The 19630-nt window shown below is 46.4% G+C and overlaps 2 protein-coding genes across 4 annotated transcripts in view; one reads left to right on the top strand and one right to left on the bottom strand.

Annotated features, from left to right (window-relative positions):
* TRIM28 (tripartite motif containing 28) overlaps positions 1–4661 on the bottom strand; it is a 49510-nt gene extending 44849 nt beyond the window's left edge. The window contains exon 1 of one of the 2 annotated variants that reach the window (XM_060281530.1): positions 4137–4661. In XM_060281530.1, the coding sequence (XP_060137513.1) occupies positions 4137–4410 (274 nt within the window). In that variant the 5' untranslated portion in view covers positions 4411–4661. The remainder of the gene's footprint in view (positions 1–4136) is intronic. The other variant, XM_060281528.1, reaches the window with a different exon arrangement.
* A 9257-nt stretch (positions 4662–13918) lies between these two features.
* Positions 13919–17005, top strand: ZNF324B (zinc finger protein 324B). Of its 2 annotated transcripts, none has more exons than XM_035135130.2 (2): positions 13919–14081; positions 15466–17005. In XM_035135130.2, exon 2 carries the CDS (start codon positions 15756–15758, stop codon positions 16401–16403), a length of 648 nt encoding a protein of 215 aa, XP_034991021.1. In that variant the 5' UTR covers positions 13919–14081; positions 15466–15755; the 3' UTR covers positions 16404–17005. The 2 variants fall into 2 exon arrangements, with proteins under 2 accessions (XP_034991021.1, XP_034991020.1); XM_035135129.2 differs by having other exon boundaries at positions 15463–17005.
* Positions 17006–19630: the final 2625 nt, after the last annotated feature.

Here is a 19630-nt window from a genome sequence, read left to right as displayed (position 1 = left end):
ACCTAAAGTTGCTTATGTGTATTTGCATGCACAACAGGGAGGGTCACTACTAAGGAAGCTTGTCTGGCTGCCACTGTGCACCAGAATAATAAATCTGTTTTGAGAGTTTTGGAGGACAGAAACCTCTAGATGTTTTTTTTTCTTGGTCAAAGGGTCCTGAAAGATCTCACCTCTCACTCTGGTTTCTCTAGTTTGCCAGAGGTATCTTAAGAAAGGGGCAAAGCAAGTTATCCAAAGTGTTCTGCAAGTAAGAGAAGTCTTTGCATTTTTCCTCCAGAACTATCAGAGGACTTGGAAGAAGGGCTGAGATTTCTTGGAGGGAGGTTTGTTTACTTAAAGGGGGGGGTGCTTCCCTTGTGTAAGCAGACAAGGCTCCAGCCTACTCCCTTGTTCTCACCAGAGGACATCTGGGCAGAGGAATCCTCCTCACTCCTGCTCTATTTTAGAGAAGACGAAAAAACAAAGCAGATAAGTTCCATTATTTTTCTTATTCCAGCACCAGAAGAAGATGTGCATACTCACATAATAAGGCCGATCAATGAAACTTTGGGTAAACAAAGGGTTACTCTAAGGGCTAGGCAAAATCGCAGCTAAAAGGAGTTTCAAACCAAATAAATAGCTTAAACGCCACTTGGCACATTCTTAAAAGTATGCTTAGGCCATACCATTAAATAAAGAGCTGACGCGAAAAAAGAGGTTTTTAGCATTGCAGTCTGACAAATGTCTAAGAAAAAAGAATTACAAAGAAGGGGGAGAGACATTGTTTTCTTTTCAAAGAAATGAAGAAAGAGTAGGGAAGAAGTTACCGCCATGCGAAGACTTGATTTAAGAAAACTTATTAAAAAGGCACTCTCATATCTGAACAAATTAACTTGGCAGAGAGCTTTCAGCAGAAGAAGAAAAGACAAAGAATTGAACCCATATGTGAACCTGGATTTGGACCAAAACACTATCAGAGATCACCTGTCCTAGCAAGCTAAAAGTTCATTACATATAAAAACCAGTAACTTTGCATATATTGCTTATTCTTTTGTGTGTAGCAGTCATAACTTAATAAACTTTAACATTATCTTAATTTGCTTGTTCAAATGGCAGGTGGAACTCCTGTGGAATCAAGAAACACATCTTTACAAGCAGCAAGATCCTTGAAATGTACTGGGGCACATTTTAGGCTTATTTCACCACAAATTCCTACATCATCTTGTCCACAGCACAAGGCAATTCAAAGAAACCCTGGTCTCTTCCAGAAGCCCCTCTCTTTGTGCCAGAGGAAGTGGGAGTAGGTAGGAGTAGAATGCATAGGCTGCCTGATAGACCAAGCAGCTGAGTTCAAAAGCACTTTGCCTGCAAAAACAAACCCTCCATAACCGCCATTAGTGTTTAATTGGACTAAAGTATAGGCACCTGCTAGAAGAGATGAGATCACAAACCCGAACGGAAACAACTGCAAAGACTTTAAGATTTGAATTTGAGATTAAACTTCATTTGGTCCAAAAGACGGTGTGGGCGGGGGGAGGGGAGCCTATGGTTTCTTTATTTAAAGTTTTCTTCTCTACATTTATGTTTTGGAAACCTTCCTCTGAATGTATAGTTCAAATTATATTTGTACAATTGAGGACGGAAGATATGGAATATTAAACCGAACTTGGGGGGGGAGGAAAAGGGGAGGAAAGCTCTATTTTGCAAAAGGTTTACAATGGAAAATTAGAGCTGACCCTTCCCCATCCATTATTATTTACTGAGTGAACTGAATAACGCTAAGAGGACTTGGAATAAATGCTCATTTATCTTCAGTTGAAACGGAAGGATGAAAGAAATCTGCTAACTTGCCAAGGAACTGATAAGGTTCATTACTGAGTCATCTGCAGTTCGACAGACCACTCTTCTTCCCAGGCTGAGAGGGAAAATGGTGAAAACAGGTTATTTATTGGGACACAGTGGTTTTTGCAGCTGTTAAAGTTGCAAAATGGTGGAGGAAAGGAGAAATTTCTGGAACAATGGGATATCAGCTTCTCCCAAGGCATGATGGATAACAGCAACAACTGGGGGAAAGAAAAACATATTTGAACAATAGGTATTAATAATTGTATTATAAATTAAATTTGTATTGTTATAATGAGGCTATTATGGGATTGTACTTGGAAACTAATAAAAAATATTTTAAAAAGAATTTTCAGGAAACAAAAAAAAACACCAAGCAGCTAACCATAAACACTTGGCTATGTTGGTGTTACAGCATGAGGTTAGATGGAGGGAAACAAAACACATTCCCAATCCCAAGACGTTCAAGGCCAGAGACAAGCCTTTAAAGAAGCCTTTGCCAATCTGATGTCTTCCACTAGCCCCAGATGTAGTCCGAAACACTTGGAGGAGACTAGATTGGCCAAAGCAGATTTAAAGGTTCTTTAAGTCCAATGCCAGAGGGGAGAAAAATCATTTTTATTTTTTAAAAAATTATATGCTACTTTTCTGGAAAAAGGAGGCCTAAAGCAGCTTATAACGTTAAAAAAACAACCATAAGAGTATTGTAAAACAGTGCCCCTCTCAGCCTAATTCAGACAAATGACCAGGAAGGATACCCCAGTCAATGGTATGAATAAGTCCAAGAAAACTAACAGCTAGCACTCCTCCTCCCAGGTGACTGATGCTGTTTCCAATCCAATATCCAGGCCTGAAGCTAAACTGAAAGGATCAAAATAATCAACTTCATTTAAGACTGCTTGGAACTGAGAAGCCATAACTAATACCTGGACACCTTCATTTAGTGCTAGAATGAAATGACCTAAATATACTTGGAGTATACAGATACTATCAACAACTAGGAATATAAGCATGGGTCAAGGAAAAGCACATAGCTTACTTCACTGGCATGCAACTTTGGTTTACTTTCACTATATGGAAGCAACAATTATCACATGAATTACACTCTAGAACAGGCTTCCTCAAACTTGGGCGCCCAGATATATTTGGCCTACAACTCCCATAATCCCTAGCTAGCAGGACCTGTGGTCAGGGATGATGGGAATTGTAGTCTCCAAACATCTAGAGGGCCGAGTTTGAGGAAGCCTGCTCTAGAACAATGACCATACTGGCTCAACAGTGTTGAGTAGCAAGCTTTTGGAGTGCAAACACTCTTCGTAAGAACATCAACAGCAAACATGCTGCCTTTTTAATGAACCCATTTAGAGATGTTTCTGAACCCCATTGCAGTGCACTCCTATGCATGCTTTCCAAGATGTTCTCTCATCAACTTTGACTGAAGCCTCAAATGCTCTCTTTTTTTGTGAGCCTACCCCATTTAACTCAGGGAATTAATGTCCGCTCCACAGCATGCAAGCTTTCCCCCTTTGTGAGGCATCTCAAGTACTGTATGCATAAAACAAAAAAGTTACGCTTCCAACATCTGTTACAATTCCATTTAGCTCCCTCCCACAAATCCTTGAGAATAAGGAGGCAGAAATTCCTTATGGGAATGCTCAACGCAACCAGGGATGGCCTGGAAAAGGCGGGAATGGCGAGGAGGGGCGAGATAAGGACCCGTCGCTTCCCCCCACCTCAAAAAAAAGACCAGCCAGCTGCACTTCTCGCGATACGCGTCGCTGCCCCCCTCGTCGGAATGCACGTGGCCACGCCTCCCTCGCTGCACCTCCGCCGCCGCCATACACGCATCCTCTTCCTTCCCCACGTCTTCTTCCACTTCCCCCCCCCCGCCTCCTCCTGCTCACGACCCCCATCCTAAAATATGCTTTTTTGGAAAAAAGAAATTGAGCGGGGAACGTGTACAAAACAAGGCATTCCTCTCTCATGCACCTTTCCCCCTCACGTCTCCTCCTCCATTTTTACTCCCATTTATACGAGCACGCCTGCCCCCCACCCGCGCGCTCTCCCAAGGCCTCTTTCTTGCAAAAAAAAAAATCAGCCTAGCGAGCACGAGGATAAAACAAGGACGTTCCCTCCCACACCAAGGCCGCCGCCCCCCACGATAAAGAACACGATAAACGGAGAAAGGGAAGGGGATAGGAAGACAACGTATTTTGCACCCGCCTCCCATTCCGTTGCAAGCTTCCTCCGCCTCAACGCATGCCAGGAAGGGGTTTCTTCTCACCCGCCCCCCGCTTCTTCCCCGCCACCCTCACCTTGGCCATCCTTGTTGTTGCCGCCGGCTGCTGCAGCGGCTACGGCGGGCTCGACCTTCATGCACTCCTTGCAGACGGTGTGGAGGCAAGGCAGGAGGCGCGGGTCCCGCTCGGAGCGCAGCTTCTCCCGGCACACGCCGCATTTCTCCAGCAGGTCGATGCCTTCCACGTTGAGCGGGGCGGCGGAGGGAGAGCGCTGCTTGTCCCCAGCGGCGCCGGCGCCGCCTCCGCCAGCAGCTTCCGCAGGGGCAGGGGCCGTCGCAGGAGCAGACATTGCCACCACCGCACTGAGGGGAGGAGGCGCAGGAGAAGCAACAGCAGCAGCCGCGCGCGCACAGCTGCACACACGCGCCCGCGCGCGAAGAAGCTGGGCCTCGTGGGAGGCTGGGGGGGGCGCGGCGCTGGCGGCCTCGAGAGGGAGACGCTCCGCCACCCGCTGGGGCCCTGCCTCTTCCCCGCACGCGCTGGGAGAGAGAGAGAAAGACAAGGGAAGCGGCGCGCGCAGCGAGCAGAGAGACAGACAAGAGGCCTGGCTCTGTTACAGCTCGCTCTTGACTTCGCTCTCTCTCTCTCTCCCTCCTCCTCCTCCAGAAGCTCCGCCCACTAGGCCAAGTGAACGACGGGTAGTTTTCAGGAGTTGGTTGGGGGGCGGGAAGGCAGGGATATAAGCCTTCCAGGCTGCTTCTTTTTTTTCAGGAGGCGGAGCTAGGCATCTTCCAAGGCCAATCGGAATCTTTGATCGATGCTCAAAACCGGCCAATTGGTAAACTGCCCACCCTCTGCCCGCCTCCACCTCCAAGAAACAAGGAGGGAATAAATAGCCGTCCAATCAAAATCCGGTACACTTCACAATTGTACACACACCCCTCCACCCCGCGAACCTCAGCTTCACCGGTCTGTTTTATTGGAGCAAATAAATCAAGGCTTGGAATGCTGTAGGCTCAGGCCCCGCCCTCTCCATGAGCGAGGCGGGCAAAGGGAGATTTAAGAGGCTGGAACCATGGCAACCGTGAATTCTCTGGAGCTGGTTGGGAGAGGCGGGGATGGGCTTTGGATTGACATGGGAAGAGCCAGTTGCGAAGAAGCAAAGTCTGGCAGCAGCCAGTCCTTTTTGTTCCGCCTCCCCGCCCCTTTGCTTAACCGAATCCCTTTCATCCTCCATGTTGAAGCCCGAACAGAGGCTCCCCTTTAAAGCATTAAATGGCTGAAGCGAAGCAAGCAGGTTAGGGTAATTCTGGAGTAGCTGCTTCGGAGTGACTCCGAAGTGACACAGATAACACACACCCCAACCCCTTTACAGCCCAATGAACTGGATGTAATTTATTTTTCAAGGATAATGGGGAGTAACTCCGAATTCACAAATGTCTTGTAAAGCACTAGCCAGTCCCTGATATGTGCTACACACATATCACCCTAATACTGTACGCTTGAAGCAAGTAACATGTTTTTCTTTAAATAAATCTTGCAACACCTTAAAGCCTAGCATGGGCGTGGCCAGGATTTGGGGGGGGGGCCGAACCTCAGCCAGGTATTTTTACTGACTTTTATTTATTATAGGGGCAGCTCCCCCTCCCTTTCCCTCCTTCCCATGAAGCCTAGTAAATATATTGTGGTAGGTAATGGCATATGCATTCAAGATGAGAACTTGGTAGTTTGCCATCTCAGCTATTGCTTATGAAAGGTAAAGGGACCCCTGACCATTAGGTCCAGTCGTGACCGCCTCTGGGGTTGCGGCACTCATCTTACGTTATTGGCCGAGGGAGCTGGTGTACTGTACAGCTTCCAGGTCATGTGGCCAGCATGACAAAGCCGCTTATGGCAAACCAGAGCAGCACACGGAAACACCGTTTACCTTCCCGCTGTAGTGGTACCTATTTATCTACTTGCACTTTGACGTGCTTTCAAACTGCTAGGTTGGCAGGAGCAGGGACCGAGCAATGGGAGCTCACACCGTCGTGGGGATTCGAACTGCCGACCACCTGATCAGCAAGCTCTAGGCTCTGTGGTTTAACCCACAGCGCCACCCGCATCCCATGTTGGCAGGAGCTGGGAAGGCTAGGCCAACATTAATTTGAGCTATCTAGGTTCCACGTTAAGGTGGCCACTTATCTACCGGTAACACCCAAAATGTGCAAATGCACTGTCAGAAAAAGAGATTTGCCTCAAATTTGCTTATGCTGATTTATATGTATAGAGACCATAGTGCAGGGGTCAGCAAACTTTTTCGGCAGGGGGCTGGTCCACTGTCCCTCAGACCTTGTGGGGGGCCGGACTATATTTTGAAAAAATATATGAACGAATTCCTATTCCCCACAAATAGCCCAGAGATGCATTTTAAATGAAAGAACACATTCTACTCATGTAAAAACACCAGGCAGGCCCTACAAATAACCCAGAGATGCATTTTAAATAAAAGGACACATTCTACTCATGTAAAAACATGCTGATTCCCGGATCATTCGCGGGCCGGATTTAGAAGGCGATTGGGCCACATCCGGCCCCTGGGCCTTAGTCTGGGGACCCCTGCCATAGTGGCAGACTCTGATAAAGTGACCTGTGTGCCTGCTTTGTTGGCTGCCCAAGTGCTAAATTCTGATGGGCAACTTCAAGCTCTTGACTGTTCTTAATGGGTTTTTTTAATCTTTAACTTGGGTTTGGACCAGATAGCCTTTCAAATAAAGGACACATTCCAATATATTGTTTTATCTTTTATTTGTTTTTGTTAAGAGTACCTAACCTGTTTAATACATTTACAGTATATCCTGCTTTTCCTCCAAGAAGAGTACATGGTTTTCCATGCGTCCGTTTTATGATCACAGCCACTCTGTTGTGGCTAGGGCAAACCAGTCAGATGGGCGGGATACAAATAATGAAATTATTATTATTATTGTAAAGTATGCAAAACTAAGATAATGACTGACCCCAAGTAACCCCATTGGCTTCATGGCTGATGGAGGGGCTTTGAATCTGAGTCTCCCAGTGCTACTTTGTAACTAGTCTGGTGACTCCAATATTCCTTCAAATAAAATACTACCATCCTCACATGATAACCCTATTCCAGGTTCCATGAGAGTCCCAGCAATTTTCCTACAGTTATTCATCTTTTTTCCACACAAATTTGTCAAAATCCAACCTTGAGCCTCTCTCTGAAATAATTTAGCAGCTAGCTGTTTTGAGGGGCATGTATAAACCTGAGGAGGATGAGGATCACAGCATTTGTGTTTAACTGATTCAGACATCATAAAATACAACTACCGCTGCATTTCATTTCCCAGTCATTACTCTCTTTTTTCCCCAATAATTTTTATTCAGTTTCCAATATTAGTATCTAATAAACAGTGTTTCAATTACATTTTGTATACATTACGTTTTCATTCACTTTATACATACAAAAAAAAGGAAAAGGAAAAAAAAACAACACAAATATCAAGGACCGCTACACAAGGGTCCGATAAATAGAAGTAAAATAGAAAAAATAGAAAATTCATATCATTCATCATTACACTATTTGTTTTTAAAATTGACTTCCACCCTACCTTCAGCCGTCTTATTAAGTTCTGGTTTTATGCTTATGCAGTTTATCTTTCTTTACGTTTAAAGCCATAATACTACTATTATCAGTAAAATAAAAAAAATTCCTTCAGTAGCACCTTAAAGACCAACTAAGTTTTTATTTTGGTATGAGCTTTCGTGTGCATGCACAAGTGTGCATGCACACGAAAGCTCATACCAAAATAAAAACTTAGTTGGTCTTTAAGGTGCTACTGAAGGAATTTTTTTTATTTTACTTCGATCCAGACCAACACGGCTACCTACCTATTATCAGTAACGTCAACCTTATTTCAGATTCCTATGTTCAGAATTCTGCCATTTCTCATGTATCCTATGAATTTTTCCACTTGTCATATTATGACACATATTGTCATATTGTGTCATACATTGTATTTGTTATTCTTCCTAACAACCAATAAAGAAATTTATGTTTAATTATGCGGTTGTTTTTATTCTGCTGGATTATTTACGTTTTAATAACCTTCTCCAAGTACTTTGCAAATTTTCCCCATTCTTTCTCATACGTTTCGTTATCTTGTTGTCTAATTTTGGATGTTAGTCTAGCTATCCCCATGTATTCCACCATCTTCTTACGCCAGTCCGTTAAAGTTGGTATTTGGTCCTGTTTCCAAACCTGGGCTAAAGTTATTCTTGCACCTGTTGTTGCGTATAAGAATAATTTTACATCGTTTTTTTCCACATCCTCCCCCACCATTCATAACAGAAAAGCTTCTGGTTTTTTCTTTATTGTGTATCTTAGGATCTTTTTTATTTCATTATATATACACTCCCAGTAAGCTTTCACCTTTTCGCAGTACCACCACATGTGGATGAAGTCTCCCTCTTTCGTTCCACATTTCCAACACTTTTTATCCCCCGTCCTAAACATTTTAGATAATTTCATTGGTGTGATACTCTTCCCAAGTAATTACTCAGTAAGGCTGCAACCCTATGCCCATTTACATAGGAATTAGCCTCACTGAACAAAAAGGGACTTACTCCTGAGTAGACATGCCTTGGATTCTGCTGCCAAAATTTTGAAAACATACAACGGAGTCTGAAGTGACCCCCCCCCCAATGGACAATGACTCTCTCAAGTACATACTTTCTTACACATTCATTCACAGCCCAGTGCTTTACTGGCTCCATTGATCTCTCATCAGTGAATAACAAATGAAGCATTTCCAAAGCTTTATTTATTACATTTATCCCCTGAACTATCCTACTTAACCTTTACATTTTTGGGGGGTAGCCTTTAGAAGAAGCCTGCATTGACTTTCCAGCCAAGACATAATAGGTTGTTTAGATGCTAATACACTGAAACAGAGCAATCAGGAAGAACTGATTATTAGCTCTTGCTTTCCTCTTTTCCATAGGAACACTGTCACCCTGCCTTTTCACTCCATTGTTAAACTCTTTGAAAATACAATTATACAACTTCCTGGTAAGTTGCATGGTGTAGGAAAATGGGAGAAAGGTTTTTCTGTCTTCTAATACTAGATACTGGGTCATGCAATGAATATTGGATGATTCAGGACAGGTAAAAGCAAGTAATTATTTGCACAGTACAGACTTAAGCTGTGGAATTTGCTCCCTCAAGGGTAGTAATGGTAGAGAACTTGAATGGCTTAAACATTCATATAATATAATGCTATCAATTGCTTTTAGTCAGGATGGCTGTGTACCAGGTCCACTGTTGAAGGCAACATGTCTCTGAATACCAGCTGTGAGAACAGGATGCTGGACTTGATAGAGCTTTGGTCTGATCCAGCAGGGCTTTTTATCTCCTTTTCTTTTTTCTTTCCCCTCTACCAAGTATTTTGCCAAGTTAGTTCGTCTGTCTGTCTATCTGTTCTCTATGCATTCATATACCTATTGATATATCACGACCCAACTTGGCACAATGGTTCTCAAGATGGAGGAGTTAGTTTCTGCCTACTTTTAGAAACTAGGTGCCATTCTGAATCAGAATAATGGACCAAACCATTCAAAACTGCATCAATTTGGGCACTTCTGAAGATATTGTCACCCAATTTGCCATGACAGCTCCCAAGATTGAGGAGTAGGTTTTGGTTTATGAAAGACCAGACAGTTACAAACTCTACTGATTTGGATACTTTTGAAGTTATCATTGCTCAGTTTGTTGTGATGGTTCCCAGGATGGAGATGGAGATGAGTTTTAGTCTGTGTTTGGAAATTGCCATACCCCTTTTGAATCAAGATGGCAGACAAAACCATTCCAAACTGCACCTCTGAAGACATCACCACCCAAATTGGCATGATGGTTCCTGAGATAGAGGGTACCATTTTGGTCTATATTTGGATATCATGGGATGCTATTCTGAATAAAGATGGTGGGCTGAACCTTTCAAAATTGCAGTGATTTTAATCAAATTTGGCAGTAAAGTAAAATAGCTGTGCACCAGATTTAGATCTGAGCTTCAACCAAGTTGGGTTGAGACAGCTACAAATCACCCCGAGTCAGGTTGTGTGGAGTAATCCAGCATTTCTCAACCGCTGTTCCGCGGCACACTAGTGTGCTGTGAGACGCTGGCTGGTGTGCTGCGACGTGCGGCGACGAGAAGGGCAATTTGCATTGTCACGTGCCTGGCGGCCGCCAATAAACAACGCTAACCCGCCGGAAAGCAATATTTCTCCTCCTCTTTCCCAAAGCTCAGTGCAAACGAGCCTGGCAGCCGCCAATACACAACACTGACCCCCCGGAATGCAATATTTGGCAAGTGTTTCTTACAGTCATAATTATAATATAGGGTGGCACAGAGTTAAATTTTTTAACTTTTTTAATGGTGGGGTGCCTCGTGATTTTTTTCACGGAACAAGTGTGCCGTGGCCCAAAAAAAGGTTGAGAAACACTGGAGTAATCCAAGTCTGTCATGGGGGAAGACGGTGAGACAGGCAGCTTCTACCAATAATAGCATGGGGCTGTTTTCAATAGGGCTTTCAAACAGCCCCACACAGCAGTTTGGCTGTGTGTGTGTGTGTGTGTGTGTGTGTGTGTGTGTGTGTGTGTGTATTCTCAGCAAAGGAACACACACATAGTCAAACTGAACAGCATTTAACCACCTAGCCACTAATACAGTGTGACTACTGCCCTGGATCACCACTGGCAATGACTAATGCACAAGTCAGTTTCAGAAGATGGGGAGGGAAAGTGAGCTGGGTCCAGGTCAGGTGGGTGCTTCCCACAATGTGGTGGTAGCAGCAGCAACGATGGCAGCCAGATAAGCAGTGGCCAGGGAGTTGGAGAAGGCGGTGCTGGCAGTGGTAGTGATCAGAGCAGGTGTGCCTGAGGCCTGAACCACATGCCAGGACACATGGGCAACAATGTGGAGGCTGGGAGGGCAGAGAGGGGAAAGCAAGCAGGTATGAGCATGTGCATCAGCAGCGCAGGAGCCTCCCACTAATGCTGCAGTCCTTTTGGCTGCAGGGGTCTGCTTTGCCATAGGGAAGATCTCTCCTCCTCAGAGAGGGGAGACTTTGTGGGCGGGACCCGCTCTACGCACCAAGCAGGGGGGGCGTGTTCAGCCCCCTGCGTCACCTATACCTGCTGCCGGGCTCAGGCCCCTGGCTGGCCAATAGGGCCAGCCCGTGGGCGGGGTTTACCTGCTTTAAAACAGCGCGGCAGCATCCGTATCTCCCCTTCTGCTGCTGCTCCTCAATGGATCTCCCGCCCACCCTCCCTGTAGGTCTTCCCTTGGTGTGTTTGCTTTGACCTTGCTATGGACTTCGGTTGGTTGCCTTTGGTTGCCCAAGGGGCCTGGTAGGATTTTTTTATCCAATTGGCTAATTGGCACCGGCCTCTTGGTTTTTTCGCCTACCTCGTAGCAATTTGTCACAACTTATTTCGGTATTTGGCGGTAGGCATTGGAATATGGAGTTGTCTGGTGTGTTCGAGGACTGGTTGTGGCCATCATCCAACCCTCCTCTTATAGGGGTATCCCCTTAAGGGATCTAGCGGTCGTGGATCCTGTCTGATGCCCCGCTGGGGGGCTAGGGCCATGGCACAACTCCCGGTGACACCAGGGGGAGCTTTCAGTTGTATTTGCATCAACAGGCTCCTTGCTTGGGGTGTTAACCTGATATGACCCCCCCCCACGCGGAGCGGGATGGAGTCATGCTTGCCAGGATGTCCAATGCCTAATCCAATACCTCTCACTTGCTCTAACCAATAAAGTTGTGGCCTTATTTTACCCATTAACTCAAATACCATGTGTCACTGTGTCTTTATTTCTCGTGGGGGGCGGGTCCTCGAACCGCAAACATGTTAACAGAAAAACACCCAGCAGATTGAACCCTTCTGCTCTCTGCAGAGTGGTGGGGAGGCGGGGGTGGGGTGGGTGAGGAGGAGATGAAGCATCTCCTTCCTTTGCCCCCCTCCTCATCATATCATGTTTTAAAAATCCTAATTAAACATTAAAATTTGATTTGGGGCTGGTCAGGGGTTCCCTAGTTGGGGAGTGGGTGGGCATGCATAACCCTAGAAACTAAGAAAATATAGTATTCATTTATAAATCCCAGTATTTATAAGCTAGTATTCAATAAGAGAGCAAGTGAGAGAATTTTATTGCTAGATTGGGAACGTGTGTTGTTTGGCTATTTTCTTTTAAATATGCACTGGTATATGCTCCAGCATAGGAGACAAGGGAGTACAGTGTCTCCAAAGGGGGGGGGGCTGAAGCTTCATAAAATGCCGGTGCAGTAGTTTTTTCATATGAGTGCTATGAAAATACAGTATATTGCAACCACTAAAGGTTTTGTGTACACATCTGATTAGTAATATACTGTATGTTTATTTGTGGGGAGAACTAGGAGGGAATGTGAGAGCTAGTTAGGAGCCTCACCATAAATCTTCAAAAGCACCTCACTGTTGTCTGCCCTCCTCCCATACTTAAGTTTCTAACTGCATCATGCACCTTCAGACCATATGAGATACAGAGTTATCTGAAAAGTAATCATACACAAAACAACTAGAAACGACAGATAAAAAAACAAACAAAATACATAAGCAGACAATGGCCTGGCTCCTAGCTGAAGGGGGAGGGAGTTGAATAGGTCATGTGAGAAATGGAAAACTGGACATATAGGACAATTTCAAGGACAGGACAACTTCCATCTGTGTGGGTTTCTGATAGAGGAGAAATTTTAATTTATAGGCCAATAAATACTTATAACTCAGAAATTCCAGAAACGCAGCCAACCATGCCCTTACTCCAGTCTGGTTTGTTGCTGAAGCTGAAAGTGAACTAAATCAATGTTACAGATAATATCTCTGGGGCCCTGCCACTCACTCCCTGAGCTCTAGGAGTGAAGCTTCAAAGCAGTTTTAGAACACTGCTGATGTGCATTGGTCAGTGGAGGAACACAGACTCGTCCTCCCTTCTCACAGTCTTATCAACCCTGCTGTAAACTAGAACAAAGGGAGTATTGGAGAAGGACAAGCATAAATCTCTTGGTGGGGGAGCAGTCTGCAGGGTGGATCAAGGAAAGGAGCAGTGGAATGCCTGGAGGCAGAAGGGGCACAAAGGAGGCTACCAAAAGGAAAAGCTCAGGCTTTCGTAAATGTATTATAATGTAAAATTGGAAGCTATCAAGCACTTCCCCTTTTCCAAATCGGAGCCGAGCCAATATTTAAAACTGTTGCTAAAGCCCAACTGTGCGCATCAAATGATTTAATAAGACTATGCCCCTTACTGCGCTCAAAGTGCTTCACATACACCGTGCATTTATCCCGCACATAGTAGTTTATCCCGCACAGAGCTATAACTTCCAGCACCTTGAACGATCTACGTTTCCCAGGATTATTTGCGGGGTGGGGGGGCAATGCTCTTTAAATATACGGTATGCAGTATGCGCATCAACAACACCACAGCCCTTCAAGGGAGGCCGTTGCTATGAAACCTGTACGGCAGCAAATTTGCAAATCGGTGCTGAATGCGATCTCTGCATTCGGAACGGGTTTTCATTTTTAACGAAAAGGGGGGGAGGATCTGCCTCTCGGGTCTGTGGAAACGAGCGGCTAGAGCTTGCCGTCGTGCCTTTTCTTAATGATGATTATGATGATGCATCCTCTCTGCCTCCGCTCCCTTTGCGCTTGTTGCTGCATTCCCAACCCAGCCGGGCGAACTCTCTCCCTCGTCGGCTAGAGGAGGGTTAAAACCATCGAGCCGGAGCTGCCGCCGCCGCGCAAAGCGAAGGGTGGGGGACAGGATGCAGCGAGGGGTCCTTTCCTGTGCCAGGACCTGCCGCTGCCCACCCACCCACACACGCTGCGAGGGTGTCTGGTTCCCTCCCAGGGCCCGAGGTCCGGACGCGCCTGCTGAAGGGCGCGCGAACCCTCCCCCCTTCCGGGATCCCTGCGCGGGGGCTGCATCGGTGAGAGCGCCTAGGACGGAGAGGAGGGCGGAGCCCATGATGCGGAGCCGGGGAGGGCGGCGCGCGCTCCGGCGCCGAAACCACCCACTTGGCGGGGGAGATCCCTGCGGCGGAGGGCGCTTCCCGCCTCCCAGTTCCGTGCCCCACATCCCCCGTTTTTCTCTCTTTCCTTATTCTCCTCCGTCACCCCGTTTGCAGTAGGGAGCTTCTCCTCGTTTTCTGCCCTTAATTGTCTTCCAGTTACCCCGTTTCCGCGACTGAGCACGGCCCAGCCGTGGGTGGGATTTTCGTTGTGGGTTATTCTTTCTTTCTTTATTTATTCTGCAGATTGAAGGCGGTTATCCTGTAACTACTTAGGGGGGGGGGAGCCCCATTGAGACCCATGGGATTTGTGCGATTTATCTTGTAATGCAAAAAGGAAGGGGGGCTGTGTGGGTGCGGCTTTCTAATTATGTATCTGAGGTGTTATAAGAATGCTTGGCTTGTTCTCTCTCTTTGTATATACATATACATACATACATACATACATACATACATACATACATACATACATACATACATTCACACACATACACAGTGCTATTTTTCTAGGAAAAAAAGGTGCCCGAGCTCACTGTGAGCTTTTTCCCATGTTCTCTTAGAATGGCAATGGCGAACACCTGAGAGGTGCCAGAGCTGAGGTCCTGTGAGCTCAGGTTGGGAAAAAAGCCCTGCACATACACACCCACACAGGTTCAAGAACCATTGTTTTGTTTTCTGAGTAGCATTTAAGATTTAACATGGAGCATAAGCTACTTGGGGCAGGGAGCTACGTGGGGCAGGCACCTTCAATATTAAACATCACAACATAGTGTGCAAGTTTTCCAGGACTCTTCATCAGGCCTGATGGTAAGTGAAACAATGAGTGGGGAAGAAAAAGGTGGCTGTGGACTAGTGTCAAAGCCACTGTGTCTGAGCTGGCCATGGTTTTAAGATGGAATTCTGATTCTTCCTCAGTAGATTCTCCTTGTAAGCTGGTTTGGGAGCCAATCTTACCTGAAAAGTATACCTGAAAACACACTTCTTTGAAAGTGTGTTATTAATAAGCAAGCCAAAAATGCCCTGGATCTAAAGGTACAATGTGCGCAATGGACATCAATAGTGCAGTAATAAAACTTGTAAAATGCTACTTTTTATCTACTACATTTCCCCAAAAGTACACGAGCTTAAAAAAAAATGTATGGGGGGGGTGAAGGTGGCGAGTGCAGTAGGTGAAAAGTATTCATAAACTTTGTGGACCTACATTACTGTACGTTGTCTCTCTTTCCCATCCTATTGCTCAGCTTTGGCCACAACTCATATATGTTCCTTCTCTCTCTTTTCTTTTTCTCTCTTTCTCCAGCAGGTGGTATAGGCAAAGGTCCAAAAACTTAGTCAAGAGACGGGGAGAGAAGGTGAGACGTGGTTGAAAGAAGGCTTATAAAGAAAGAAAAAAGCCTAACAATCAAAACGGCTTACTGCGGGAGAAGCCCCGAGATAGGCCAGGCCTATTGCTCTGGGCTGGCAGGAGGTCTCTTCAACCACTGCTGGCCAGGCCAGGCCGAGGTGAGGTGTGCTGAGGCAGGAGCTTCCTTTTCCTACGGAGGAACCTTCCCCGGACCGCCACCGCCACTACCACCACCACCAGCTGCTGGCATGGGGGAGAAATCTCACACATGCCCCTACTGTGGGAAAGGCTTCCGGCGCAATTCGCACCTGACCCGACACATGGCCACCCATTCCGGGCTCCAGCGCCCCTTGGGCGGGAAGCGCCTTGGGCAGCAGGTGCAGGAAGTGGACCGGCCATTCAGCTGCAGCTACTGCGGGAAGTCCTTTGCCAAGAGCGCCCACCTGGCGCGGCACCAGGAGACCCATTCGGGGGAGAGGCCCTACAAGTGCACCTACTGCGGGAAGGCATTTGGGCGCAACTCCCACCTCACCCGGCACCACAGCACGCACACCGGGGAGCGCCCATACGAGTGCGGCGTTTGCGGCAAAGCTTTCACACGCAGCGCCCACGTCACCCGACACCAGGGCACGCACACGGGGGAGAGGCCTTTCCGCTGCGCGCGCTGCGGCAAGCGCTTCACCCGCAGTGCACACCTCCAGCGCCACCAAGGCATCCACAGTGGGGACAAACCCTTCAACTGCGGCGACTGCGGGAAGGGCTTCACCCGCAACGCCCACCTGGAGCGCCACCGTGCCACGCATTCGGGGGAGAAACCTTTCAAGTGTGCCAGCTGCGGGAAAGGGTTTGGGGCGGCCTCCCACCTTGTAAGGCACCAGAGAACCCATAAAGTTTAGTCAGCTGGGTTGGTCCTATATCCATCCAAACGGGGGGTGAGAAATGGCCAGTATTGGACATACGTTTGTCTTTGTGTCAGGATGGCTCTCTCCACCCCACCCCACCCCGGTCTTTTTTCAATGCTATAAAATAACCTGAGTGTTTAGCTGCTGTGATTTGTGAGAGAACTGGGCATAGCAAATTCAGCAGTGGTTGGTCCCTGGTCTGCACAAACACTGAGGCAATGTGGACTTCACACACTCAGTTCATTTGCAGACCCAATGACGATAATTTTAGATGCTGGAACTGCAAGTTGTTCTGCTACTTCTTTCAGAGCGGGAAGGACAGTGTCAAATCTTCCCGACGCCATCTGTACGTGGGGGTGGGGTTTTTTTCCCTTCAGTGTGGCAAATGAAGGCCAGCCTTTTAAAATTTCCACTTGGCCATCAAGAAATATGCTGTGCGTCAAAAGTAAGAAACTCTGGAAGAACACTTAGACTTGAGGTGTTTGCAACCCCCCATGCACACCTCCAGCATCTCAACGGATGTGTGAGCATGTTGTAAACATGCCAATCTGCGGAGTAAAAAAAAAAAAAGCATCATTCTGGTGATTCACTTGGAATGAAGTTAGAGTAACTCTTCCACCCTCCTTTCCCTCAGCTTTTCGTTTCAGCCATCGTAGCCAAGAAAAAGCACTTGCATCTGCCCACGGTACCCAGGAAATGACACCAGGAATACTGGGCCTGACCTTTGAGCATTTCAGTATCCTTCAGCTGGGGGGAAAGGCTATTGGTTTGCTTCTGAACCAATTCTCAGAACTTGTCTGTCTCTTCCATGGCACTTGGCAGGGTGTGCATCTATTTGCAGTACTATTTTTATCTTGTGAGTGGGATCTGCAACAAAATGTTACAATGCTTTTGCCTGCCAGCCATGCCTCTTTTCAGAGTACTCCATCCTGTTCCCCACCTCCTAGTTTTCTGTCCCATTTCCCCACCTGACAGATACTCGGTGTTCTGTGGCCACCGAGCATGCTCCGTTCTCATTGGGGTTTGTTTGGGATTGTCTCTCCTCCGCCCTTCAGAAGGGCTGTAGCTCAGTGGTAGAGCATCTGCCTTGTATGCATAGTGTCCCAGGTCCAATCTGTGGCATCTCCTGGTAAAGCTGAATCTCCTATCTGGAACAGTTTTCTTCTCCTTGGACAAGACTATAGTTCTACTGATACATTTCACAGCGTAACTCTGTTGTAGTTCAGAGATATGATAAAAATTTGACCTTAAATTAGTTGGGTTTTTTAATGAAGCTGCTTGTGCTTCTTTAAATGGAGGAGGGAGTTATAAATGATACTGTCATCTGTCTCCACACATAATAGCTGATTTTCCTCTATAGAAGACCTTTAAAGGGACATTTGGTGATTCTTTAGGAAGTCGGGTATCTTGCTGCTCTGAAACATATGGGAAGAGATGCGGAGGCAGAAAACTTCTTAGCTGGAGTCCCTGAAACTTTCTCTGCTTAAGCCTGCACTCCTAGGAAATAACTGTCTTGCTTGTCTCTCGGTTTGCTATCTGTGGCTCTTAACTAATCTGATGTGTGGTTTTTTGAAGGTACTGGGCACTCGGGCTCTTCAGAGGCATAGCACAGGGGCACAGCCATGGTCTTGTATCAGGGCCCCCCTAAGACATGGATTCCCCCATGCGGCTGCCTTGAGTTATGTGGCCGTTGGCTTCTGCATGTGTCATTTTTGATGTGGCATCTTTGGAATCCAGGGTGATGAAGCAGTGCAGAAGTACAGCAAGTATGGAGCAAAACTTCTCATTAGAAAGGTTTGAGTTTATGAACACACACAAAAGAAATAAATTGAAACTCAACGGAGGGGAAGCAATAGGAGCCAAGGAGCGACAGCAACCTGCCACCTCTCCATTTGTTCGGCTAAGAGCAGAAATACTTTATAACATCTTTACTAGTTTGATTAATGACGGGTCTAAATCTTTGAAGCCTGTGTTGGTCTGCCAGCAAGATGTAAGCAGAGACTCTTTTGTTTTCCCTCTGCTTTTTCTGAACTCTTTCTAAATACAAAATGGGAGAAACAGCACCTGTACATCAGAATCTCAATGGCCAACTTGATGTAGCGCAACAAAAACCACAAGAGTTGTTGGAAAGAATACTAAGGTTGATGGGCCAAAACTGCAGCTGTTTCATACTTCTATGTCAACTCTTATTTTATTCTGCTTCCTGTGAATTTGAAACCGCGCTAAGCCTGACATTGGTTTCTCTCTGAGTGCTCAAACAGTGGAAATACTGAAATGGTGAACCTTTATTTGTTCAGTATTCTGCATAGTACAGACTTGTGGTTGTTGGCTTTTTTCGTTTAGGATTCCCAAGACCCTGCAATTGCTAGAAAATCCTTGGAATGTTCTGCCCTGCCCTAAATAATGGTTGCAACCTTTTAATTGCCTTAGGGGTTTATCTCCCCAAAGTCAGGCTTTTGCCTTTCTGAATGGGGATATCCCTGGTAATTGCCATACAACACACTTGAGACTGGTATAGCTTTACCTTCCTCTTGGGTAGTCAGTTTGTGTGGCGTTTCTTCCACTAGGGCCGAGGCTCCCGAGTCCAATTTGAGCCCTAATGCTTCAAGGGAGGAGCACAAGCTAAGTCCAGAGGTATCGAGTTTTCAGGTCTGCTCCCTCATACATCACAACCAGAAGGCAGCTTTTCCTGTTTGGAAGTGAAACTGCTTCCTTCTTAAACCTAGGCTTAAACACTTCCTCCTTCTGGCTATCAATAAGCTTTCAGATGTGTGGAGTGGGGGAAGACAGTTTTCTAAGAAAATGTCACCTCTGACCCATGGCTTAAAAATCTGGACCTACACACACACACATTCTAGATGTGTGTAGTTATAGCAAGTTGCCCATGCGGCTGTGAGATCAACAAAATGTGGAGCCACAGCCAATGACAGGCAGAGCCAAGTAATTCCAGTTCCCATCCTTCTCCCTGCTGACTTGGGCAAGGACAACACTGAGACTAAGGATTGCTGATAGACGATGTAACCCTCCTGCACCATGGTAAGAAAGAAGGCAGGGAGGACTGGCTGAGGGCAGACTTGAGACTGGTAGGGCAAGCGCCCTGTTCGCCGTAATGGGCCCGTCTCCAATAATATTGGTTGACTCCAGACTCTTGGGCTGCAATCTGCCATGTTCTTACCTTGCAGAAAGTCCCATTTAACACAGGAATAGCATTTGATAGGATG

Source organism: Zootoca vivipara, chromosome 13 (assembly GCF_963506605.1).
Source record: "Zootoca vivipara chromosome 13, rZooViv1.1, whole genome shotgun sequence".
Lineage (NCBI taxonomy): Eukaryota > Metazoa > Chordata > Lepidosauria > Squamata > Lacertidae > Zootoca > Zootoca vivipara.
The sequence above is the reverse complement of the archived record's forward strand: the minus strand, read 5'-3'. Positions and strand labels throughout refer to the sequence as shown.

Coding starts and splice junctions, on each gene's coding strand:
- ZNF324B (XM_035135130.2), top strand. CDS start 15,756: ATGGGGGAGAAATCTCACACATGCCCCTACTGTGGGAAAGGCTTCCGG.